Raw genomic sequence first — 26,187 nt, forward strand, 5'->3', positions numbered from 1 at the left:
CGCCCTGGGCATACCGTTTCGCGCTTCTTATCAGATGCTCAAAAGTAATTTGACCGTATGAAATGCATAATATAAACCTAGAAACATATACGTGAGCAGTATTTACGTAGTATCGGTGTCAAGACATACCTCTCAAATACTGTAAATCAAGTTAAAAATATCTCAAGACCGATTCTGGTCATAATGAAACCATGTTTCGTGTATGTTTTCTTTAAAGTACCGAGACCAGCCATATACTGTATGTTTATGTTCCAAAATTAATATTGTTTATGGCCTTCACACGCCTTACAGTATGCTCCTATTCTTTTTATGCTCAGCTATTAAGATTTCCCTTCAGTGGTAAAATTCCATATGAATATTCAATACTACAACGGGCACAGTAAAGACGTTTACAGTAAATTTTTCTACGACAGACCAACAGACCAAGAGTGCCCCTGTCGGTCAACCAATCACATACCGCGGTACCCCGCGTCATCTTGCATCATATTCCTCCAAAATGCGCAACGCCGTAGCCAATTACCTCCAGTACGTGTCTGTACCGGGCACTTTGAATGGCTGCATCTGTATAAATTGAATTGTTCTATTTTTCAGGCTTGCATATCATATTTCAGTTAAACCTTTTCTTCTATAGTAATTTCATTTGATATTAAAATTAGTCCTGATTTAAGAATTTTATAATAAGTTTCAGTTTCAGTTTAATCATGCCCAGAAGCTACCAAAACTGGTAACGTTCACATAATGTGTAATGCAAAAGCAGCAGTTGGGGTGGGAAACAAAAGGCATTTCTTGGTATGAATCCTAAAACTTCATAGATGGCGTTCTAGGACTTCTCGCTTCAGATAAAGCTGTCAATACATCATAGATTTCTACTCAATCAATATAAGCAGTGTTATCACCACCGAACGCTAAATATAGATCCTGGCAATAATTCATGAGTTGTTTGTTAGAAAATTGTTTATGTTTTTTTTTTAACATATTTTCAATACCAGACAAAAAGTCGGAAGTTTCAATTTCATGCAACTGATGAAATCTCTCTTCGATGGAAGTTATAAGTACAGTACATCCAAAATACTGCGGAATCAATCAAATTTACATGTTTCTTGTGGATCCAGAAGATCATTTTGAGACTCAAAACATGCCTGTCTTTTCTTTTTTCGAGGACGAAGGAGTAGCAGCAGGAGTAGCAGTTATGGCAAGAACGTGTTTAGAGTTCAGCACTTCTCATTTCTAATGCAGAGCCATCGACTCGGAAAGCACTGCCCGCGATAAAAGAAATTGCAGAATTGGTCTGTTCATGCTGCCTACACGCTTTGAATTGCTGGCATTTTCTGCAAGCGTTCCTTTTTGAGGGTTCATGAAATTCCTCACATTTGAGCCAACACTAAAATATTTCATTCGGGGTCGCCTAATTCATAGTGCAAACCAAATCTACAGGGGAATGCTGTGGCACATGAAGCCGTTTGTTATTCTGTTGTGAGGTGTGAGGGGCGGAATGCAAATCGAGTTGGTGAATAGAAAATGAAACAGGAGTCACTTCTTGAGCTACGAATTCCAAAAAGTATGAAAACCTGTGCATTTTAACAGTGCAGAATACTCACAAATTGCACTGAGTTGCTTGCTTTCTTCTGCTGCTTTTATATTTCAGTCATTCACTGTCAGCTAGTACTGGAACAATTCAAGAGAGGTAAAAACAGAAGCTGTCAGGAGTGGGATTTGAACCCACGCCTCCATTTGGAGACCAGAACACCCAAGCCAGCTGGAAAGACACATGTCCTTGAGTCTGGCGCCTTAGGCCACCCTGACAAGCAAGAGCAAGTGGTGTGCTGAATGCACCAGTAGTTGACTAAACTGAGTTTCTTCCCTGAAATGATTTGCTTGCGAAGAGCCAAGTTGCCTTGAATGGATCTTGGAAATCAAATATACGGATGGATTGTTATTCGGTTGTGAGTTTTGAGGGGCATATTATAAATTGAGTTGGTGAAAAGGCGCTTTTTGTTAGTCTGTCGGGAGGCTGCACAAGGTGTTTAGAGGGAGAACTTCTAAAAGGCAGGCTCTCTATGTTTAACATCAAGAAAGATTTTTTTTCTCAATGGAAATGCTCTTTGGCGCTTTCAGCTTTACGTAGGGAACAACGTCTGCCGAGACCACTTTTGAGCCAGTGCAAATGGTAATGTGCCACCAAGTATATTTAATATTGGCTGTGGTAGCGAGCTGCTTTTGTTTGTGAAGCTTTTACTTCTTTAAGCTGAATCATCGGCAGGAGTAGCTTATTAAATCTTTGCTCATAGCTCTCCATCAGAAATACCTTGTCCATGTTCAAAAGAGATCAGAGGATTTACTTCATGCTTTCACATGGCATACCTTACACGAAAGATTTAAATGGGGAATTGATTGTGCTTCTTGATGTTGTTCCTGTGGTTGCCTCGGTTACAATGGTGATCGTTCTACCACGTTCTGCTAGAGTATCCACTGGGTGGGCTTTATCAATTGGCTCGGATAGGTCATCAGTGCTCCGTCTCCAGAAAAATAATCAGCACTGTCTTTTTTCTGTGCGCATGACCGTCTTTTGCTAATATGATTTTAATTCAGTTTTTCTCTACTACTTTCAGAGTCTTTTATTGACCTTGCTGAAGCAGAGAAGTGACAATCACAAATGCGACCAGTTGTGCAGCGTATCTTAGGAAAATCTCAGTATTATGTGTGTGCTGTCCGCGCTCAAAATGCAATTTAAAAAAAGTCAAAAACCGCGCTCAAAATGCAATTTAGAGCTTTCTGGGAAGAGGAGACACCCAAATTAATAATGTAACATGCCACTGTTTGTGCATGAACAGGGTTATACTGCTATTCCCTTTGATACCCGATTAAAAAAAAAAATAAAAAATGTTTTGAATCCCCGGCGGAACCAGGCATCCATATGAATCAAGTAACAGGTTTATTCAATGCTGAAAAAAAGAAGAAAGAAAACACATTCCATAAGAATTGACTGAGCTCCGCTCTGTACCACGCAATGATCCCCCCAGAGTCTCAGTCCCGGGTTATTTGGGTTTTTAGACAGAGGGTAAAAAACTCTCTCTCTGGCTTGACCTCCCCCTCCCTGTGTATTGTCTGTTTTTTTGTTAACAAGGCTCGCCAGCTAATATGAATCGAAACCTGTCTTTCTAGCTTTTAAAGTCGTGCGAAGTGTAAGCCACAATTCAAATAGAGAAAAAAGAGCTGACTGGCAAGATTTAAGATGTGGCTGTCAATGTTGGATTAAAAAAAACACATTGCCAGACGTTTGTTGCATTGCTTGAAAAATAACTTTATTTCGAGAGACTGGATAAGTATTTCAAGTGTTTTTTTAACTTCCTGAAAAACAACTAATAATTTAACTATATGTGCAAACGTTTTATGATAAGTCACTGTTGTGAATGTCTGTGGACATGTGCTGGCTGGACAGTAGGCTCTACTGTACACAGAGAGGGGCGGGAGGAGTGGACAAGCCGGTACATACTCTTAGAGTTTGATTAATAGGGAATATAATACAAACGTTGTTTGGTGTTAATGTGTTGTTAAGTGTGAATTTGTACCTGTTTCCCTGAGGTCTGGCTTTTTTTCTGGAAAACCATAACTCTGGTCTTGTCCAGATTGACTGTCGGCGCCCAGGTCTGACAGTGCTGCTCCAGCAGCGCCAGGTTCTGGCGCAGCCTCTGTTCTGTGGGCGACAGCGGGACCAGGTCGTCTGCAAAGAGCAGGAACTCGATTTCCATAATTAATGCAGATCAGTAAATCAAGGGACAAAACAATTATTGCGCCCGGCTCCTCAATGGGCTTTGACGTGCTAATGCGTTGGTTTAACAGTCCGGGTGTGGCAAGCCTCTAATGTCTCCAGACTTCGGCAAGAGGCACCCACCTTTCATTGGAAGCCAATGAACATTCTAGCCGTACATGTGAATATAGCATAAATACACAAAGGGATTGGGTGAGCTCCCATCACAAAAAAAACTGCGAACCTGCACTACAGCGACCACAGTACAGTATGGAGACCAAGACCTTTTACGGGAAGAGACGGGGTGCTTCTACCGCCCCAGCTTCCAAAGAGCGAAGGGTAAGCAAATACAGCAGACTTCATCTGAAATACGTGATTACAGCGTATATTACAAGGTATTATTGCCGTTTTGAATTTTAAATTCAATTATAATTATTTCTTTGTAGCCTGTTCTTCAAGAAAACACCGTACGGGCGAAACGATCTACCACCAGGACAGTAAAAAAGAAAGCGGTAAGACGGAAAAAAAGAAAAGTTTATTTTGACTTCTGTTCCGCGACTGATGAATACTACTGTGTGACTTTATTTCTTACATGAATTATGTTATTTTGCCACAGGCCGTGGGTCTCTGCTCTCGGCCACTGGCCACGGTGCCAACCTGTAGAAGCAGCACCTGTGTGGAGACATTTCGGCAGCAGCGGGAGCAGTACAACGCATTACTGGGGAGGACTGGGAGGCTAGAGACACTCCTGAAAATGCAGAGGAAGGAGACAGTATGTTCCAGCAGTCAAACAGTTGAGCAGCTGTCTCTCGAAAAGTGCCTCTCCCCGCCGCGCAGGTTGCAATGCCTGGCGGAAGCTCTGCCCCCCACAGAGCACACACCGCCTCAGTACACTCCATCCCGGCCTCTCCGTTCACCACCGCATGGGAATTGGTTGATGCTGTCCCCGTCGTCTATCTCCCCCCAGGAAGCACAGCAGAAGTCACAGACGCCAGTGGGACGAATAATTCTCCCAGATGTCCAACTGCTACCCATCACTCAGGAGATGGAGGGGGGGTTGTACTTGCAATGCATCGGCATAGACGGGAAAACAAGAGCCGACCGCTACGCCACCCTCATGTTTCGAAATCTTGTGACTTTTGAAATTTACTGGGGGTGGACCACGTCTGTAAATTTTGATGGGTCCAGAGGCAAAAGTGCCTTGCCTTGCAATCTCCGGGAAACCATTAGTAGCATGGTGAATCGTAGATTCTCAACCCCTACTTTGTGCGACTGGAAAATAATTCGTGATCGGATCAACGAAATGCTTCGTAGAAGGAGGTGCTCTTTTCCTCTCGTCTAACAGTCTGTCCACATACACAACATTCCTGTTAGACAAGAGGAATGTAAAAAAACAATTACTTTTGTCAATGGAAACCTGTGTGTGTGTGTCTCTCTCTGCTGGATGTCCCTCTCACTCTCTGCTGAATGAATAAAAGCATTTTTATTAAAAACGCGTTTGCGTTTGTCTGGTATTTACTTTTGTCCCTTTTAACTGTTTTTCCCATCTACGTTTTTGCTTTGAGATGCCACTTTTAAAGGTGATATGTAAAATAATGTTTTTTATTATTGTATAGAGAAACATGATCAGATTTTCCCTGGTTCAGAAAAAAAAGATCTAAAGTGCTACATCTAACTTTCTTAATTCAATGTATTTAAAGCAGTGAACTACTGTAGATGTAACATAACACTCAGAAATACAATCGAGAATAGTTTTGTGGTGTTTGTTTAGATGAAATGTTCCTAAAACGTATAACGTAACAAAATTAAAGACGATTAAAATCTGTAATCTTTCCACTTGTACTGTATGTCATCGGAAAGTTTCTGCTTTGTGTAAGGATGGTATCAAAAAGTAATCTTAAGTGGTGAGAAAGCTGTGCTCAATGTATTTAAGGGACTTAAAAGTAAAAGGAGATGCTTCATATTGCTTGACTAATTTTAAAAACTAAGTTATAAATGCAGACGCTCCCTCGGTGCCACGCCGGGTGTAAAGATCAAAATATACATTCGTCCCGGGCAGAGGCCGAAGAGCCCGGCTGGGGTGCGCGGGGAAGAGCAGGACAGGAGTGAAAGTGGTCAGGGCGGGGTTAAGGAAGGCGTACAGTCTGGGCAGGTATAGATTACACTTTTCTAAAACGTATTTGAAAAATAAAAACGATTACAATCTAATCCTTCCACGTTTGATCCCAAAATCCCAAGAAAAATAAATCTAAACGGGTAGAAAGCTATGCTGAAAGTTTATTAAGATACTTAGAAGACAAAGATACTGTATCAATTTATGTTGCATTAGTCTGATTATGATTAAAAAAACACATAATAAAAAATGAGTTTGCGATTTATATCAAAACACGATTTAAATCAATATAAATGTTTATATTGTAACGCATACTGTCCAGCCTCCATTTCTCTATAAAAATTTACTCTATTACACACACACACACAATAGAAGCAGGAAGCAGAAGCAGGGACCGTTATCAGAAGGGAAGAAGGTGACTATTCATCATTATCAAAAATGACTTGGAATCGATCATGTTGTGATATTTTGAAATATAAAAGTCAATTGATTGTCCATAATATTGCTATTCTATTTTTTCGAAGAAATGTTTGTTAAAAGAAAAGTCCAGCACCAGCGGGATTTGAACACACAGCCCGTGAGTTGGTAATTGAGCACGTAGACCAGTGGGCTACAAGGGAATTCACATGAAGAGAGAGGCGAAACAGCCCTACGCAGCCCTGTCGCAGTACACGAATATAATCATATCGTTATTAATTTCTTTAGATACGCGATTCCATATTATATTCCCTTTTAATTAAATTCTAAAAGTATGCTTGTTGACTCCGGTATCACGTTAGTTAAAGACTTCAATGCTTAAAATGCTTAGGGAGAAATGGAATACTGGTGTGTATGTTTTCTTACCGAAGAAGTACCGAGACCAGCCATATACTGTATGTTTAAGTTCCAAAATGAATATCGTTTATGGCCTTCACACGCTTTGCAGTATGCTCCTATTCTTTTTATGCTCAGGCACTAAGATTTCCCTTCAGTGGTAAAATTCCATATAAATATTCAATACTTAAATGGGCACAGTGAAGACATTAAATATACATATACATACTGTATACAGTACAGTTTGCATACGGTGATATGTTTATGCTCCTAAATCAATCTCTTTTATGAGCATGTGAAAGGCATGGTGAATCGATTCTCATAAATTACTGTACTTTGCATGATTGGAAACAAATGCGTGATTGCGAAATGCTGTGGTGTTACTTTTACAAAGACGGTCAATGAAAAAATGAATGTGGACCAGGGCAATACTTTTGAGTTTACACTTACAGCTTGTCCAAGGTCATTCATTATTAATACTATTAGTAATATCTTCGTTAAAGACTTTGATGGCGACAGCTCAAACACGAGAGGTTGAGCTTTATTAGCTCCACCTTGCGGAAATTCCGGATACTATTATTTTGCTTGCCGTATTATAGGAGAATTTACGGTAACTAGCGGTATTTACCGGTAACTCGCGGTAGACTGCATACAGCGCACCGGAAAATAATGCGGTATCGCCCTCGCATTTTGAATGGCTGCATCTGTATGTGTAGCAATCTCTCTCTCTCCTTCTCTTCCTGGTGATCTGAAGGGCAGGACTTTGTCCTCTTAGTGGCTCTTGATAAAATATTTACTGGGTTCAGTTAATGATTAGGATGGTTTTGACCATCATGGCCTCAGAGATGTTCTTGATTTTGCCTGTGTAGATTATGCCGGTTCAGGGACGCCAAATATGTAATCATAGTGGCTCTCTGAAGGCACCAGTTCTGTAGGGTTTGGGCATTTACTGAGACAATTTTTAATTGTAGCAGTAAATCACAAAGTTGATTCTTTTGGTGGCTTTAGAATCCAACCATGCGACATAACTCAAACAACGCGCACACACAGGTACTAATACACGAGGATACATTTATTAATACATAGAATATGCATATAAACCTAACAGATCTTATCGAGAGGGTTATCAGAATACAAAAGATATATATTCAATCAGTTACAAAGAGTTACACATAAAGAGGACATACGTTCAGTATATCATTCATTAAGACCGTTTCGTAAAGTGAACTTGGTTACAACTTCTACATTAGATACTCAAACAAGTACATAACTCTTAGGAATTAAATTGATATCAACTGGTTGGGATAACAATTGAATTCTCGAGCTGTAATGCATTGAAGTTGAATACTCATCCAATCTTTGGGGATTCAGATCTCCTGTGGGCACAAAGAAACAGTTGCAGGCTGTTGCTGTCCAATCCGCGCTCTCTGGCTCGGTGCCAGGCTGTGCTGTGCGGCTTGCGACGGTGCGCTGCTGATGCTCATTGTTGGCTTTAACTAGCAAAGTTTGTGCACAGGAGAAAAGATGACTGTGGGTCCCAGCAAGTCAGGAAGAGGACCGGTTCGTTCCTGATGAAGAGCTAGTTCTGAATAGTGATTCAGCTGTCCATAGTTCCGACCTGTTCACGAGGCCTGCTGCTGGTTACTCTCTGGCAACCTCCACTCTAGACTCTTAGAACAAAGGAAAGTTCTGGCACTCGGACACACTGGCCGTTCCGTGGTTGTCCGGGCTGAGTCTCAGGATGGTCAGGAGGCGCGCTGCGAGGATGTCCTGCCCTTGGGAGCCTTCTGCTCCTGGGCTGTCCTGCCCTGGAATTCTCCTTTGAATTCCCTTTAGAACAGTCCACAGAATCCTCTCCAGAATCTTACTGAATCTCTCTGAAACTCCCCTTCTGAATCTTGTTGAATCTGAATCTCCCAGGCTCTCTGTGTTGCCTGTTTTTACCTGGAGGAACTTCAGCTCATTGATTGGCTGAAAGTTCCATGGGCATCAGAGTCCCACATGGGTTACTCAGCCCTACCAGTCCCTGATTGGTTGATCAAGGTGAGATATGAGTCACTTAGTCCTGACACTTAGTAATGCAGTCCAGATGTCCAACTGGCACTCCCTAGACAGATAGGCGCCAATGGATGACCATTGATCATGATAGCCAAGCTTAGCTAAGTGCATCCCCCTTTGGGAGCTGTCCCTTATCAGAGGAAACCTTAAATCACCCTGCACTAATGGTCTCTCTGTGGCTCCAAATGGGGCCTCATTTGGGAAGCTCAGAACACTTAATTCTTTCTTATTAATAAGCCTCGCCGCTACACCACTTTCTGATGGCATCACAGTGCCTATTCTGCCTGGCTGATGACGTCAGCTGGACTCCCAGTTCAGGCAGCTTTACAGTCACCGGCACGTGCAGGAGAGACTCACACAGGATTTCATTTTTAATTCATTTCAGTTTATTTTCTCAAAATTCGAAAAAAAAAAACAACACGAGAGGGTTTCCAGAGATATTTACAAGTCAGGAGTACAGCAGGCTGGTAGCGAGGAATATCTCCCTCTCTCGTATATGTTATTTTCCTGTTTTAATCTTTTACTGTAATATAACATGTTTAAACATGACACAACATCGACATCATCTAAAATTACTATTAGATTTTTGACATCATCTCACTACCCGCCGTTAAACCCATCTCCCAGTATGAGCAGTGGGACAGAGAGCTGGGAGAGAGTCAGCCTGTGTTCATGAGTCAGTGACTGGTTTAATCTCCACACTGACAGCAGGCAGCAGCTCAAGGTCTTTGTTACGATCCACAGTCCTGAAGACAGGATAGATCTTCTCTCCCTGAGTGAAGACCATATCAGTGAAAGTATAGAGATGAGCTCTGGACTCCACTGTGTAAAAGGAGACATTCCTCTCCTCAATATCCACACACACCCCCAGCTTTCTGGGCTGCAGACTGTGGGGAAGATGAGTCACAGGGTCAGTGAGAGCAGATAAAACAGAGAGGTAAGAGCTCAGACACCAGTAACCCTGCTGGGGAGAGAAGCTGAACCCCCCTTGCCTCTCTGCAGACTCTCTGGTCACTCCTATTGTCCACCAGTCGTTCACCTCCACCTCCCAGTAGTGTCTCCCTGAGGTGAAGGCCTCCCTGCTCACGACACAGGACCAGTGATCAAATCTGTGAGGATTGTCAGAGAGACTCTTCCCCTGTCCCTGTCTCACTCTCTTCCCATCCTCAGACAGGCTGAGAACACAGTGAGCTGTATCAGGGTCCAGAGTCACAGCAGCTGGGGAATAAAACAGCAAACATCACAACAGGCTCCTGCCGATTACATTCCAACTTAACTCCATTATACTGTGAAATGTCTTTATTTAGGAGTGCTGGGTCTTCAAAGGAGAAGTCTAAGATACCTCAATCGTATATATATATGGTACTACAAAATATCGATGGCAACTAAAGAGAAAAGTGTAGCAGCTGGAGGGGACGTGGAAAGAGTACTGGAGATGCGCCTGTCTGTTAAAACGGTTTATTTCAAATCCCAGTTTAGCAGCTCGTTCATCTTCTCTAAGACCATTTTCCTGATGACGCAGAATAAAACAGTGCTGAATTCAAAGACGACTGTATAATGCCCGTTTTTACACAAAAACAATATAATTACAAAACCAAAATCTTGCTTAAATATAAGAAAACCTTCACACTTACTTTGAAAATGTGAAGAAATGTCCAAAGTATTCAATTTAAACCAGAAATAACACATCCAGAAACCCAGAGAGAAACAGAGGCGCAGCATTCAAGATGGCATTCAGGTGGGAGGTAAAGTTTAGAGGCTGAGGAGTTGTTTTGAGTTTTTCATGACCTGAACGTTATTTTTTTGCTTTTTTTGACTACAGAAAAATAAGGACATTGTTGCAACAGTGAAGAGTATCTGTAAAAGGACCCTGCCGGACCAGGAGGGCATGATATCGGCCATCAACACTGTTCACAGGCTCGGGAGAGCTAACATGTCTGGGCAAGTGCGCCCTAGAATGATTATAATACAGTTCACCAAGAGGACGGTGAGGGATATGCTGTGGCCAGCGGCGAGGGGGAATGAGTATTTGAATGAGAACAAACTGAGATTTGCAGAGGACCTGTCCGCCCCAGACAGGAGCACCAGGAACCAGCTGTGGCCCAAGGTTGAAGCTGCCAGAAGAGAGGGGAGGAGAGCCTACTTTGTGGGAGCGAGGGCCTCTGTGGACAGGAAGGAGATTCGCTCCCAGTGACTGCTCAGGTAATGATTATGTTTGGTTTAATTTGTTATAGCAGTATATACTAATGTTTATTTAGTGTTAGTTTGGAATGTTGTAGTTATGTATTAAGGACTGTTATAGTTCTGGTTCTTGAAAAACTCAATAATTTAGACAATTTAAGAGTAAGTTATCTGCTTTTGTGTATGTATTTTTCATGAATGCCAGAGGTACTCGAAGTGTTTAAAAAGAAAAGTGTTTTTATTTGTTTTCTAAAAAAGTGAGTGCTGATTTTTATTTTATACAGGAAACGCATGCATGTTGAAACACTATTTAAATTCTATATATAATTGAGAAATAATAAAGCAAGGGAAACATTATATATGTAAAAAATACAATTTGATCACATAATTTACTTAATTACCTCTGGTGGTTAAATGTTTTTTTCTGTTGTGTTTTTTTTCTCTTGTACCTGTTTCTGATCCTCTGGTTGTAGTTGTATTTGTAAATTCTATTCGTTTAATAAAAAAAAAACTTTTGTGACTGTGGCGCTCATACTGACTTCAGACTGTTCGCGCATAGCTGTCTGCCTCTCTGATAGGAGACACCAGCTGTCAATCAGTGAGCTCTGACCACTGAGAGACGGGGGGCGGGGCTTATACATGTTCATTGTGAATGGGGGTTTTGATCAATTCAATTCAAGAGGCTTTATTCCCATGACCAATGAACACTGACTTAATACTCTCCTGATATTTAATACTTAAATACAAACTCTTAATAATTAATAAAAACTCTCCTTCTATTGTCTGCTGGTCAGTCCAGTGAAGATCAAAGAGATTCTTCTCAGTTCTTATGTTTTTACTCCTGGAGAATAGAAAGGCTGTAAAAAAGAGCCTATCCAGTATAAATAATAGACATATATTGGGAACGGCCTGGAACAATAAGTATCTACATGTGCTATAATTTGAATAATCATTTTTGAAGAAATGAAATGTGTTTTTTCGGGGTGGCGGATATTTCTTCCTAGAGTGTGTACTGAGTAAAATATATATAAATCTGATGTTTCAGACTTGATGTCAAGATGGTTCCTTGAATTCAGACCCTGAACCAGGCCTGGACTTGCTATACTGTCCAAGATATTGCAAGATGTTCAGGCCACAAACACTCCAGGTGGAAATGACCTTTGAGGAGCTGGGGGTTAAAGAGGTTCAACATCCTGACTGTATCATGATTTTAAACACAAAAAGCAACAACATGAGCTGTTTAGCAATAACGTTTATCTGCCTGATAATGTTTATTATTCCCTCAGCCTGAACGTACTCTATATAGAAGCCCATCCTGCCTGTACTGTGTTTGTATGAACATCCTGATAACACAGTCAGAGGAAATAGGGAAACAGACGAAGAAAAGGTGATTTTATAAATATAAACTCTCATTTGTTTCTTCTTGCTGACCCATCAGCCTGGTTGACATGTGAAGAGAAGCAGCCATTTCTCAGACAAGAGAGAGGCCTACAGGCCCCAGAGGAGCCCCTGTACCAGAGTCCCACTGCTGCCTCTCACAAGAGGCTGTGTGTCTGTGAAACTTCAGGGGAAGAATACTGTCATTATACCATCCTTTTTTCCACAACCTTTAACAGTGTTTCTCCTTAGGATTTGAACAGCTTGTTATTATGAGACTGGCTCTGCTCCTGAATTCTCCTGATATTCCACAGTTTTTCCAGTCACTGGTTCTGCCACATTCAGTCTGTAGACCCTCATTCAGGAGTTAGCAGAGACCAGAGCACGTGGCCTTCGGGGAAAATGAGTTTTCTATACTGTCAGTCCTGGAGAGACTCATACTGGCCATTAGATTGAAACACAGGACGGAGATAGAAATTCCCACCATGAAACTTTGATTGATCTTCACAGCCCACATGTAGGATGTTACAGAAACATGAGATTGAAATACATCTCCTTCTGTTTACAGATCATATCACACCAAAGAGACCTTCTGGACTCAAGACCTCAATAACCTCAGACACTAGGGCTTAAAACAACACCTCTGTCTTCAAGAAGAGACAGACCTACCTGCAGCACTGCACAACCACTGCCATTCTGAAACACAGATATACAGACACTGTTAATCACAGTCTCACACTGGAACACAGAGACACAGATACTGTTAATCACAGTCACACACTGGGACACAGAGATACAGACACTGTTAATCACAGTCACACACTGGGACACAGAGATACAGACACTGTTAATCACAGACACACACTGGGACACAAAGATACAGACACTGTAATCACAGTCGCTCACTGGTAATAACACGTCAGTAAAGTCAGTACTGTCTGTCAGCAGAGTTTCACACAGTGTACATACGTGATTTAGGGATAGGAGCTCGCTTCACAGGATCTGCAGAGAGAGAGAGAGAGAGAGTAGATCTTTATTGTACTAAAGACTGTTATTGCTTCATACCTGTTATTATACCAGAGTTTATACTACAGTCTGCAGTCAGTTCATTTCAGGATCCCCGGTCTCCACTCCAGTGTGGATCAGAGTCAGTGAGGGTGAGCAGCAGTGGCTGTAAGACTGGAGTCTCACTCAATAAGACTGAGCAGCACAAGGCAATAAGACACACAGACACATCACAGGACACCCTGGAGTCCGGTGCTTGAGCCATTGAGAAAGATAAGAAACACAGTCTGTCCACAGCAGTGAGCAGTGATTTCATAAAGAACCAGCAGTGATACTGAGAACTGATCAATGCTCAGTCAAATGCTTCTCATTGTTGTGTGATCTCTCACAGCATGAGTGACCTTTACCAACAGTGACCAGTAACATTGTCTGAGTGACCTGTTCCCACAGTAACCAGTATCACTGACTGAGTGACCTGTACCCACAGTGACCAGTATCACTGACTGAGATACAGAGATGTCCTGCTCACTGGACACACTGCCTGATCTCTGGACATCAGCTAGACAGTGAGAGGTGTCAATAATCCTGTCCAAGCTACTAGCCAGCAGACTGAGGACCATCCTGCCCCACATCATCAATAGCGACCAGACGTGTGGGGTGGAACAGCGATCCGTCAGCTGGAACCTCCAGCTCACGAAGCATAACGGAGGCATGTAGGATGAAGCTATTTAACTAGGTAGCCTGGTGGGGATTCTCCACGGAAAAGTGCACTGGACAGGACAGAGAGCTCTGTACAGGGACTGAAGAAAGCTCAGAAAACCTGTTCCTTAGTGCTCCTGTTGAGAAATGGACAATCGCAGTTTCAGAGCCAGGACTGCAGCCAGTGGTAACACCCAGGAGGCTTGGAGGGGCTCTTATTGTGTGAACCAGCCTCACTGACCACTTGCGAAATGGAAAGTTTGATAATGAACAATCACTCTCTTAGAGACGATTTAAATTCTGTTGAAGTGTTGTTGTTATAATTGTATTTTTTGTAAGAAGTGTGCTGTACACATTGTTGTAATAAAGTGCATTTTCTTAAAAAATGACCCCCACTGGATTTTCTGTCTCTGTCCATCTGTGTGTTTCTTACACAGTGTGACTCTGATCCACACAGAGTGACTGTCTGCAAGCTTGACTTTCTGAATTCAGACGTGTATCAGCAAGTATCAGAGTGTGAACCAGTGTGTGTGTCAGAGTGTGTATCAGTTTATGTATCACTGTTCCTGCTGTGTGTTTGAGCTCCAGGTATATTTCAAGGGGGAGCTGTTGTGAAAACAGACTCACAGTGTAAAAGCTCTGCTCTGGACCCGGGTTCTGGAGTCAGCAGACTATAGACTTCAGTAACTGGGAAGACACACAGAGAAATGTTTCATCAGGGCTGCAGTAACAGATTAACAGGAATAACAGAGCTATTCTGCTTCACTTGGGCTGTAGATCCTATTGTAACAGGACCGATCTACTGGACTGAGACTGTGGCCCCTATTCTCACGATTATAGTCCTCTTTCCTTAAGGGTGCTCCAGCCCTTTCACTTTAGACTTAATTGTGTGCACCTGATCCCTTTTCCCAGCCCACCTTAAAAGCCAGGCGCTGATGCTCATCCTGGCTCTGTATCTGGTTTCCGCACCGTGCGAGTCCGGGACCTGGAAGGGCCTGGTCCCGTTAAGGTTTTAATCTTTGTTCCTGTTCCCTGTCCGCCGGTTCCGACCCGGTTTCTGGTTTTAATTCTTTGTTTGGATGGATCACCTGCCAATGGTCTTATTCTTGTGTTTTGGATTGCCTCTATGGATTGTTTTTTGGATTGTTTGCCTCGGCCACACCTTCCCCGTGCACCAGCGCACTTTGGACACGCCCCCCTGTTTTCAGCCCCGTATCCCTGCATGACTTTTTCCTAGTGTTTCCTACTTCTTCGGATTGTGTCGTCTGCATAAGGTCCGGAAAGAACTGTTCGTTACACCTATGGTTCTACTATACAGGGACTGTCGCTCCTATTAAAACATTCCTGTTAAACTACATACAGCACAATATAACAATACAGTTACTGTCATAAAGATTTGTGAGACTAAAACTTTAAAGATATTTCACCTAGAATTTGAATCATTGACTGGTAAGCTGCTCTGATAAATACAATCACTGAACAGAAAATCCATTAACAATATAAGAGAAATTCATAGTCTATCCAGAAAGACATCAGTGTGTTTCACCACCAACCTGTCATGGAAATCTTTATTGATTCCTTCTTGCAGATGTCCTCCAGTCGTTCTTTCAGTCCAGAGACAGCTCTCCTCACTGCCTCAGGAGAGAAATCTGGACGGACAGGGATGCTGGGTGAGTGTCCATCTCCAGGAGGGACACAGACAGACTGGAAATTCTGAAGAGAAGAGAAGAGAAAGAGGAGTTTCCAGTCAAACACAACACACAATCCTTGGGAGAAGCCAGGAGCAGCTCTGTGTGAGAGACACCCTTCTGTACTGCAGAATCACAGAGCAATGATGTTACCTGGAGGAAATGGATGTGATCCTCTGTGTGTGAGAGCTGGTTCAGCTCAGCATCTCTCCTCTTCAGCTCAGTGATCTCCTTCTCCAGTCGCTCTAGAAGTCCTTCAGCCTGACTCACAGCAGCCCTCTCTTGAGCTCTGATCAGCTCTGTAACCTCAGAGCGTGTTCTTTCAATGGAGCGGATCAGCTCAGTAAAGATCCTGTCAGTGTCCTGTACCGCTGTGTGTGCAGAGCTCTGAGGGAGGAGACACACAGTAGATTATTACACAGGAAAACTCTCAAACTACATTATGCAGTATGTTGTGTTTCCAAAGGGTACTGTCCAGTGTTCAGCTTTGGAAATGTGTGTCAATGCGTCCACTTCTCTGGTCAATACCCACTCCGAGTGATTCCACAGCCTGTGTCAGCTCCTGAAGCTCCTTCTCTCTCTTCTGGAGTCTCTGCTGGGTTTGTGTCTGTGTCACCCCTAGCTGATTCTGTGGAGAAACAGAGACATTCAGGGCATTTCTGCTGTAAGAGAATCACATCACAGAGATGCCCCTTAGAGTCACCCATGACAATTGACACTCTGTATCTCTGATGTCTTATCCACACGAGCTTTGTTTCCTGGTCCTGTCTGACACACTCCTGTTTCGTGTCTAATCTACACCGGCAGCATGTGCAGCGCAGCAGACCACGAGTCTCCACCTCCTGCTCGACTTTTACTCCTCGCACCTGGGTCTGCACATCTGTGTGTGAAGTGAAAACACAGAAATTATATCTGAAACGCAATCTAGAGACTTCGCTTTTCATTCTTACAGCTCAATACTGTGTCCTAACTGCTCTCTGCTCCTCACAACAAGGGATTTCAGCAGTGCTGATGAGCCCAGTGGCTGCAAGTTTCAGGATGGCCCCGGGGCCAAGATGTATACCGTGTCCCGTGTTGAAGATATAAAGTCCAGCTTTAAATTGTTTCTGCCAAGGGCTATTGAAAGGACAGCCCTAGATGTGACAAACCTGGAGGGGAGACTTGTGCATAGCGATAGCTGGAGGGAGGTGGACTGAATAGACTCTCAACAGAATAGACGTGGGTCTGTTGATTCTGTCTGGCGTATACAGATCAAGGAATGAGGCCACCACCAGCTTTTGGCATGCTTTTGGCATGCCGAGTCTGGTTGGGCCATATTTTAGGCTAATGTGTCAATCCTTTCATATTCTCTCAGGAGCCATTTGCTTTGACAAGCGGGACACAAGACCTGCCCGATGTCAACAAGACGAATTCGCTGCACTGGAGATGTCTGGGACAAGCGCCTGCCACTCATCTACAGTCTCGGCCCGGAAGTCACTGTGGATGAGCACCTGGTCCCCCTGAGAGGTCGCTGTTGTCATGACCACCAGTCATCAGAGATCGATCCACAAACCACAGACCAGATCCAGCAGCAGACTAATCACAACAAGCACCACCGTCGCTGCATGTGTTAAACCATCACCACCCGCTGTACCGTTCTGCACTCAGCTCTATTTAAACCCTCTAAACTGGCGCTATTGACTTCTCTCCTAGCGAGCTCCTACCTCGCTCCTTTTCTGGAAACCTCTCTTGTACGACTACTTTCAGCTTTTTGAACTTACCTTTGCTCTTGACCATGAACTCGCCTGTCGATTCAGATTGGACACCTGTGTTGTTTCTGCCTCTATTCTCTCTCGTCATCATAGGATTCTACTAATTCATCACTTGAACTTGTTACAACTGTCCTTCCCAACAATACATGCCGAGTAAACCAGGCAAATATGGCATAAAGATCTGGGCTACCTCCCCAGCAGCTGCCCCCGACGGAAGAACAGACAGCTCTGTGTCCCAAGGGATGTAAAAACCAGCATCGTATACCACAAAAACAAGCCATCATTACCACCCGCTGCACTCATGTGCGTGAACACACACACACACAAACACACACAAATGGGACTGTTCATTTTATCTGAAAGGCTAGTTGAATTTGTGATGTTTGCAAAATAAAGTGTCATTTGAACACAATTTTTTACTCACTCTTTTCTTTGTAAATAAAATCATAAGCTCAGTTTTGACTGGAAACATAACAGAAGTGTAGCGGCGAGGCTTAATAATAAGGCAGAATTAAGTGTTTCTGAGCTTCCCAAATGAGGCCCCATTTCTCTGTTCATCTCTGTGGTGCAGCCACAGAGAAACCATTCATGCAAGATGTTTTCTTTTGATAAGGACAGCTCCCAAAGGGGGATGCACTTAGCTAAGCCTGGCTATCATGATCAATGGTTATCCATTGGCGCCTATCTGTCTAGGGAGTGCGAGTTGGACATCTGGACTGCATTACTAAGTGTCAGGACTAAGTGTCAGGACTAAGTGACTCATATCTCACCTTGATCAACCAACCAATCAGGGACTGGTAGGGCCGAGTAACCCACGTGGGACTCTGATGCCCATGGAACTTTCAGCCAATCAATGAGCTGAATGAGCTGAAGTTCCTCCAGGTAAAAACAGGCAACACTGAGAGCCTGGGAGATTCAGATTCAGATTCAGATTCAGATTCAGATTCAACAATTCTAAAGGGAATTCAAAGGAGAATCCCAAGGGCAGGACATTCTCGCAGCGCGCCTCCTGACCATCCTGAGACTCAGCCCGGACAACCACGGAAAGGCCAGTGAGTCCGAGTGCCAGAACTTTCCTTTGTTCTAAGAGTCTAGAGTTGAGGTTGCCAGAGAGTAACCAGCAGCAGGCCTCGTGAACAGGTCGGAACTGTGGACAGCTGAATTACTATTCAGAACTAGCTCTTCATCAGGAACGAACCGGTCCTCTTCCTGACTTGCTGGGACCCACAGTCATCTTTTCTCCTGTGCACAAACTTTGCTAGTTAAAGCCAACGGTGAGCATCAGCAGCGCACCGTCGCAAGCCGCACAGCACAGCCTGGCACGGAGCCAGAGAGCGCGGATTGGACAGCAACAGCCTGCAACTGTTTCTTTGTGCCCGCAGGAGATCTGAATCCCCAAAGATTGGATGAGTATTCAACTTCAATGCATTACAGCTCGAGAATTCAATTGTTATCCCAACCAGTTGATATCAATTTAATTCCTAAGAGTTATGTACTTGTTTGAGTATCTAATGTAGAAGTTGTAACCAAGTTCACTTAACGAAACGGTCTTAATGAATGATATACTGAATGTATGTCCTCTTGATATGTGTAACACTTTGTAACTGATTGAATATATACCTTTTGTATTCTGATAACCCTCTCGCTAAGATCTGTTGTTTATATGCATATTCTATGTATTAATAAATGTATCCTCGTGTATTAGTACCTGTGTGTGCGCGTTGTTTGAGTTATGTCGCATGGTTGGATTCTAAAGCCATCAAAAGAATCAACTTTGTGATTTACTGCTACAATTAATAATTGTCACAGTAAATGCCCAAACCCTACAGAACTGGTGCCTTCAGAGAGCCACTATGATTACATATTTGGCGTCCCTGAACCGGTTTTCTCTACAGAAGTAAATATGTGGCAACTTGCAAAATTTGAAATGGTTTCAAAACTAGTATCTTGGCTAAATACATACCAGTCTTTGATAATCACTTAACATGTTTGGAGGAGGAGGAGATAATGAACAACAGACAGAAGAACAGGAGACAGTTCAGAGACACAACCAGTGTGGATCACAGCTGAGTACATGAGCAGGACTCACCAGTGGAGAGATATAGCATTACAGAAACAGTAAATACAGTCCAGAGATCAGTTAGAGCCCGAGATATCCTAAATATCAATTTTACATCTTGTACTAGAAAATAAATACAGACTGAAAGTCCTCACCTGTTTCTCAGTCCTTACTGCTGCAGCTGAGACAGTATCATGGTCTCTGTGTTCATCCATTACACAAGCATAACAAACACACTTCTGGTCAGTACGGCAATAGAACTCCAGCAGTTTGTGATGAGTGGAGCAGATCTTCTCCCGTGGTTGCCCTGTGGCATCAGCCAGCTTGTGTCTCTTCAATGGAACAGCTTCATAGTGAGGCTGGAGGTGAGTCTGACAGTAAGAGGCCAGACACACCAGACAGGATTTCACAGCTCCCCTCTTTCTCCCAGTGCAGACATTACACAGTAAATCTCCAGGGCCAGCAGGACTGCGAGCAGGAGGAGGACCACTGAGTTCTTTCTCCTTCAGTTTCTCCACCACTTCAGCCAGGATGGTGTTTCTGTGAAGATCAGGTCTTGGGGTGAAGGTCTGTCTACACTGGGGGCACCTGTAGATCCCAGTCTGATATTCCTGATCCCAGCAGTTATTAATACAGCCCATACAGTAACTGTGTCCACAGAGCAGAGTCACTGGATCCTTCAGCAAATCCAGACACACTGAGCAACTGAACTGGTCCTGAGAAACTGAAATATTGCCTTCTGCCATTTTTCTGACAAGTAAAAACTGCACAGAGAGGAGCAGTAGAGACGGAGCTGCAGTGAGGCTGTTTCAAGTGAAACGAAACTGATCTCCGAGTTTCACTTCCTGGATCTGCACAGAGCTGCGGGGCTGTGAGTGCTAGGGGGTATCGTTGTTTGGGGTGTGATTAAGATTATTAGGGGGAGTGGTTTAGAAACAGCTGTGATTTCTTTGGTGGTTGTTGTTTAAAAGAAGGAGGTGGTGTTGTAGGGGAGGTGCCTTTTGGTGTCATTTTGGACTCAGGCTGACAGAGAGAAGTTTTTTTATGATTTTTTAAGATGTCAGTAGCTGCTCATGTACAGAGATTAATGTGAAGTCAATCTAGTGGTTTGTGTTCCCAATAATTAAAACAATAAAATACTAACTCACTCACACAGCATGAGAAGATCAGACCCTGATGGGGACAGACAAGAGGAGGCCAGCTGGCCCATCCAGTTGTTTTAACAAACCCCTGATCTCTGTGTGAGATTGACAACATCCTGTGTGTCTGATTATTATTAGAAGCTAATTAATCTAACTATCCCATCTCATGTTACTCTAAAATGTTGTGGAACCTTTTTCACACTCCCACCACTGTTTGTGTAAAGTAGTAATCCTGTGCTGTGATGGAAACCCACTTTCTTGTCAACACCTCTGAGAAGTTAATCAGTCTGGATACAGTAAGTCCCTCCTGAATCTCCTACAGCTGAGATTCACTGGTGTTCAGTGTGACATTTTCAGAGCTTGTCTGGTCACAACCAACTGGAATCTCAAGGCTGAACTTCTGGAGGAAAGCCAGGATTTTGTCCTTAAGTCTTTTACAACAAAGGCATCCAAAAACACAAGCAAGCTCCCTCTTTTAAGAAGAAAAATACAATAAAATTGAATCTTTAATACAAACACCAAACTGCAGGATTACTCACTTTGTCCTTTTTAAGAGTCCAAGACAAGCCATCACGAAAACCAGACTTTCAAATCTCAGACAAAAGACCCCTGACTCCAGATGCAGGCACTTAAAACGTGCAGTATTTCTTCCTAATACAGTAAAGGTCGTGTGGTGTATTGCGGTATGCATTTAGCTGGCCAAAGATGATCAATAAGTGGCACTTGTGCTGCATTAGATGTTAGTGAAACGATTTTGTCATTTAATCTGTATCTCTACTGTGCATATGGAATATTAATGTGGAATTTACAACTTAAGGGAAATTTTGGTGGATGAAAATAAAAAGTATAACATAATATATACCTAATGTAATGCAAATTTCAGCAACAAGTAATCATGAAACAATTTAACTTTACATTTTTATTATAAAAATCAATTTCACACATACTGTACTGTAGTGGCTCTTAAGCCATACAGTCTCATATGTAATATATAGACAGCATGGTGGACTGTGACGACATAGACAACATGGTGGACTGTGTCACTGACTACGACACAGACAGCATGGTGGACTGTGTCACTGACTACATTAACTTCTGCGTAGACAACACCATCCCCACCAAAGACGTACACTGCTTTTCCAATACCAAACCCTGGATCACCAGCAACCTGAAGGCTCTTCTGAATGACAAGAAGAGAGCCTTTAGGAGGGGGCGTCAAGGAAAAGGTCAAGCGTGTACAGAGGGAACTAAAGCAGAAGTTAAGAGAGAGCAAGGATGCCTACAGGAGAAAGGTAGAGGACAAGCTGCAAAGGAACAGGGTGAGAGACATATGGAGCAGCATGAGAGAGATCACTGGCTTCAAACAGGCTGGGGGTGCAATGGAGGGGAACCTGGAGATGGCCAACAAGCCCTCTGTGGCTCAACACCCATCCCCCCACAGCCACACGCTCCCTAACCCTTCACAGCTGCGACTGCCCAACACCTCCTCCATCCCCCCACAATCATGGCTGCCTACAGCTACGACCCCCAACAGCTACTCACCCCCCAATCCCCCACAGCTGCCATTCCCCAACACCTCCACCATTAACACCTGCAGCACTGACAGTGCTATGAGCACCATCCCCCAGGCCAGGCTGACCATCACAGCTGACCAGGTAAAGAAGGAGCTGAAGAGGCTGCACCAGGGTAAGGCCACAGGACCAGACAAAGTCTGTCCCAGAGTTCTGAGGGCCTGTGCTGATCAGCTCAGCGGAGTGCTCCAGCGACTGTTCAACCTGAGCCTGCACTTGGAGAGAGTCCCTGTGCTCTGGAAGACATCATGCCTGGTCCCGGTACCAAAGAAAGGGCGCCCCTCTGTTCTCAATGACTACAGACCAGTTGCACTGATTTGTCTCATGAAGACACTGGAGGTCTTATCCCACCTGAGACCCCTGGTTAGCTCATCACTGGACACCCTACAGTTCGCCTACCAGCCCAGTGTTGGTGTGGAGGATGCGATCATCTACATGCTGCAAAAGGCCTACTCACACATGGACAGGGCTGGCAACACTGTAAAGATCATGTTTTTTTACTTCTCCAGTGCCTTCAATACCATCCAGCCCTTACTTCTAAGGAGGAAGCTGGAGGAGATGCAAGTTGATGCCTCCATGACCTCGTGGATCACTGACTACCTGACAGGCAGACCACATTCTGTGAGACTTCAGAACTGTGTGTCTGAACAGGTAGTGAGTAACACAGGGGCTCCTCAGGGGACGGTTCTTTCTCCATTCCTCTTCACCCTCTATACTTCAGACTTTAAGTACAACTCAAAGTCATGCCACCTGCAGAAGTTCTCAGATGACTTTGCAATTGTGGGATGTATCAAGGGTGGGCAAGAGGAGGAGTACAGAGGACGGGTCAGCAGCTTTGTGGAGTGGTGTGGGGAGAACCAGTTGGAACTGAATGTAACAAAGACAAAGGAACTGGTGGTAGATTTCAGGAGGAAAAGGGTCAAACCTACTCCTGTCTACATCCATGGGAGTGGCATGGAGATGGTGGACTCGTACAAGTACCTGGGAGTGCACATCGATGATAGACTGGAATGGTCTAAGAATGTCGAGGCCATCTACAAGAAGGGTCAGAGCCGACTTTACTTCTTGAGGAGGCTCAGGTCCTTCAATGTATGTAGTAAGATGCTACATATGTTCTATCAGTCGGTGGTAGCGAGCACCATTTTCTATGCAGTGGTATGCTGGGGCCCTGGGATTAGAGCAGTGGATTCTAAAAGGGTGAACAAGCTCATCAGGAGAGCAAGTTCTGTCATTGGGTCTGACCTGGACCCCCTTGGAGGTAGTGGCCGAGAGGAGAATGGTGTCCAAACTAGAGGCCATCATAGACAAAGTCTCCCATCCCCTCTATGACAGGCTTGTAGAAATGAAGAGCACGTTCAGCAATAGAATGATTCATCCCCGGTGCGACAGGGAGCGCTACATGAGGTCATTCTTGCCTTCTGCCATAAGACTGTACAACTCACCCACTGTGTGTCTGGACAGAGGCAACATTAACAGTCACCTGTTTCTGGACTGAACACATCTACTGCTACATCTGTTCTTTTTCTTTTCCCTGTTTACAACCGTTTTTTGTGCAATATATGCCAGGGACCCGTGCAATACATTTATATTTATATTTATATCTATATTTATATTCATATGTGTTTTACGATTTTTCTGCTTACTGTTCTGTTCTAGTTTGTTCTTTGTGTGTCCGGACTGTGAGTAACTCTTTTAGTGCACCCCTCACTGTACTGATTGTATTGTATTATTATTATTGTATCATTCGTTACACTGTGGCTGTGTTGTCTGTGTAAAGCTGCTGTTGCACTGCAATTTCCCTCACGGGATCAATAAAGTATCTATCTATCTATATATATACCTCCTGTTCATGCAGTAGATGTTAGAAGTAGCTAAATATAAAAAATACAAATTATACACAGTATTATACCATCTTCATAAATATTTTATGCATCAAAGTCTTTAACTCTGTAACTTGCGGTGTTTATTTTGGAAAAGTGTTGATGTGCTTGTTCTAACTGTATAAAATATATATACTTTACAAAAAGGTATATTTTTTTATTATTTTTGAAGGATACATAATAAAAATACTTGCTGTTATTGTTGTAAAAAAAGGTGCAATGCTGATTTAATACCACACTATAGGGAATATTATTCCACAGAGGCGGAGCGGTGGCTCTGTGTCTCAGGATCTGTGCCTGTGGCTGGAATGTTGCCGGTTCAAATTCTGTGGCTGGCAGAGAAATCCTACTTTGATGGGCCCCTGAGCAAGGCCCTTAACCCCAACTGCTCCAGGGGCGCTGTATAAATGGCTGACCCTGTGCTCTGACCCCCAGCTTCTCTCCCTGTCTGTGTGTCTCATGGAGAGCAAGCTGGGGTCTGTGAAAAGACAAATTCCTAATGCAAGAAATTGTATATGGCCAGTAAAGTGATCCTATCTTACCTTATTAGTTTGAAATGAGGTCCTGTTGTGGTTTTGTTCAGCTGAGCAGTTTGAGATGTTTGCGAGCTGTGTGCAGTTCTCTGGTTCAGGTGCTGGAGAGGTTTACGGGGAGAACGTGACCGGAGTAGGAGAGGATGTGGAGTAGTACAGGTGGCTGTTCAATAATAAACTACAAAAATATATACTGTATATATATGTCTCCATCCAGTTCCCATCCATACCTGCAGAGTGTTTAACCTCCATCGCACGAACCCTAAAGTTACATTAGTTTGAAATTTCCCCTTTAAAAAATTGGAAGATAAAAATATAATTTATGGATATTTTGGAAAAAAATTGTATTTTTTTATTGTCCTTAGAGTGGTAATGGACATAAAAAAGCTGATAGACAGTAATGTAGAACCTTACACACTAGTGGCAGTTTAGCATAGCAGTTAAGACTACTAGTCTTCCTTCTGGGCAAAGTAGTTCAGATCCTGGTCAGAGTGATCCTTTTGGCTGTAATTTTTACATTGTCTATATTTTGTATTAATTCAAATTTCAGCAATGAGAAATCAGCAATTAACTTTGGTTATGAAAAATATTTCACTGTATTTCACTACTGTACTGTAGTGGCTTTAAAACCATACAGTATCATGCTGTATTACAGTTATATACTGTATATATAATTTACATACAATCACACTGCCATTCATTGCCGTGTGCACTAATGTTTCGGTATATCTGTGTATCTGACTTCAGGGGATTGGCGTGTGGAACAGCTGGAGATGAGACCCAGCTGGGGTTTTGATTATACTATGTATGAGTCCCTGAGGCAAACCATCCAAGTTTTGAAATTATAAAAAAATAAACCTTTGTTGAGTTTGCACGAGAGAAAAAAGGTATATTTTGAGAAATCATGTACCGCTTGCAAATTAGCTGATTTTGAAGTTAATTTTGCTTAAAGAGTTTAAAATCTGTCTGACTGTACTGTAGCTTTCATTTTCATAGCTTTCACGCAGATTCTAAGCTGATCACGATGAATGAAAATCACCCTCTTTTCGTGCATAATAAGTTGTTTATCTAAACCTGTTTTCTATAGTCATACAATGTTTTAGGCAGGGACACGTTATTGTTTCTTATTTTTTATTTTCTTTAAAGTACAATAGAATGTTAACTTTTTATGTTTTTGAGAGACTTTATAATGCTTTTACAGATGTATAAAAAATGTAGCATAATGCGTGCTGTGGTGATAAAAGTTATTGAGCACAGAACATCTTTCCTCCTTTCAAAAGAATTTCATAAATAGTTTATTCTTATTTGAGGAAAAACAGAAAATACAGAAAGAGTTTCTCAGATTTAAGAGAGGTTGAACCCAACGAGTTTGTGTTATTCTGCTTTATATGTTCAGGTGTTTCGCAAACATACAGTATCTTTTGAATAGTAATCGTCTCATTATAAACTCGCTTACAGGTGGATCTGCTTCATTCAAACTGAGGTTTCTAAAAATGCAACCAGGTACTAGATGTTTAAATAACAGTTGTGAAAAGTTTCTCAAATTGTCTCAAAACTTTAAAATGTCTG

The 26,187-nt window shown here is 42.9% G+C and overlaps 1 protein-coding gene across 3 annotated transcripts; it reads right to left on the reverse strand.

The window, feature by feature from the left end:
• Window positions 1-9,095: 9,095 nt before the first annotated feature.
• LOC138242415 (E3 ubiquitin-protein ligase TRIM39-like) lies at window positions 9,096-20,328 on the reverse strand. Of its 3 annotated transcripts, XM_069197897.1 has the most exons (8): window positions 19,648-20,328; window positions 16,215-16,310; window positions 15,836-16,069; window positions 15,548-15,707; window positions 14,622-14,681; window positions 13,260-13,292; window positions 12,960-12,986; window positions 9,096-9,950 (listed from the first exon to the last, which is right to left on the reverse strand). In XM_069197897.1, exons 1-8 carry the CDS (start codon window positions 20,236-20,238, stop codon window positions 9,403-9,405), a joined length of 1,749 nt encoding a protein of 582 aa, XP_069053998.1. In that variant the 5' UTR covers window positions 20,239-20,328; the 3' UTR covers window positions 9,096-9,402. The 3 variants fall into 3 exon arrangements, with proteins under 3 accessions (XP_069053998.1, XP_069054000.1, XP_069053999.1); XM_069197899.1 differs by lacking the exon at window positions 14,622-14,681; XM_069197898.1 differs by lacking the exon at window positions 12,960-12,986.
• Between the last annotated feature and the right edge of the window lie 5,859 nt (window positions 20,329-26,187).

Source organism: Lepisosteus oculatus, chromosome 14 (genome assembly GCF_040954835.1).
Source record: "Lepisosteus oculatus isolate fLepOcu1 chromosome 14, fLepOcu1.hap2, whole genome shotgun sequence".
In the NCBI taxonomy this organism is placed as follows: Eukaryota; Metazoa; Chordata; class Actinopteri; order Semionotiformes; family Lepisosteidae; genus Lepisosteus; species Lepisosteus oculatus.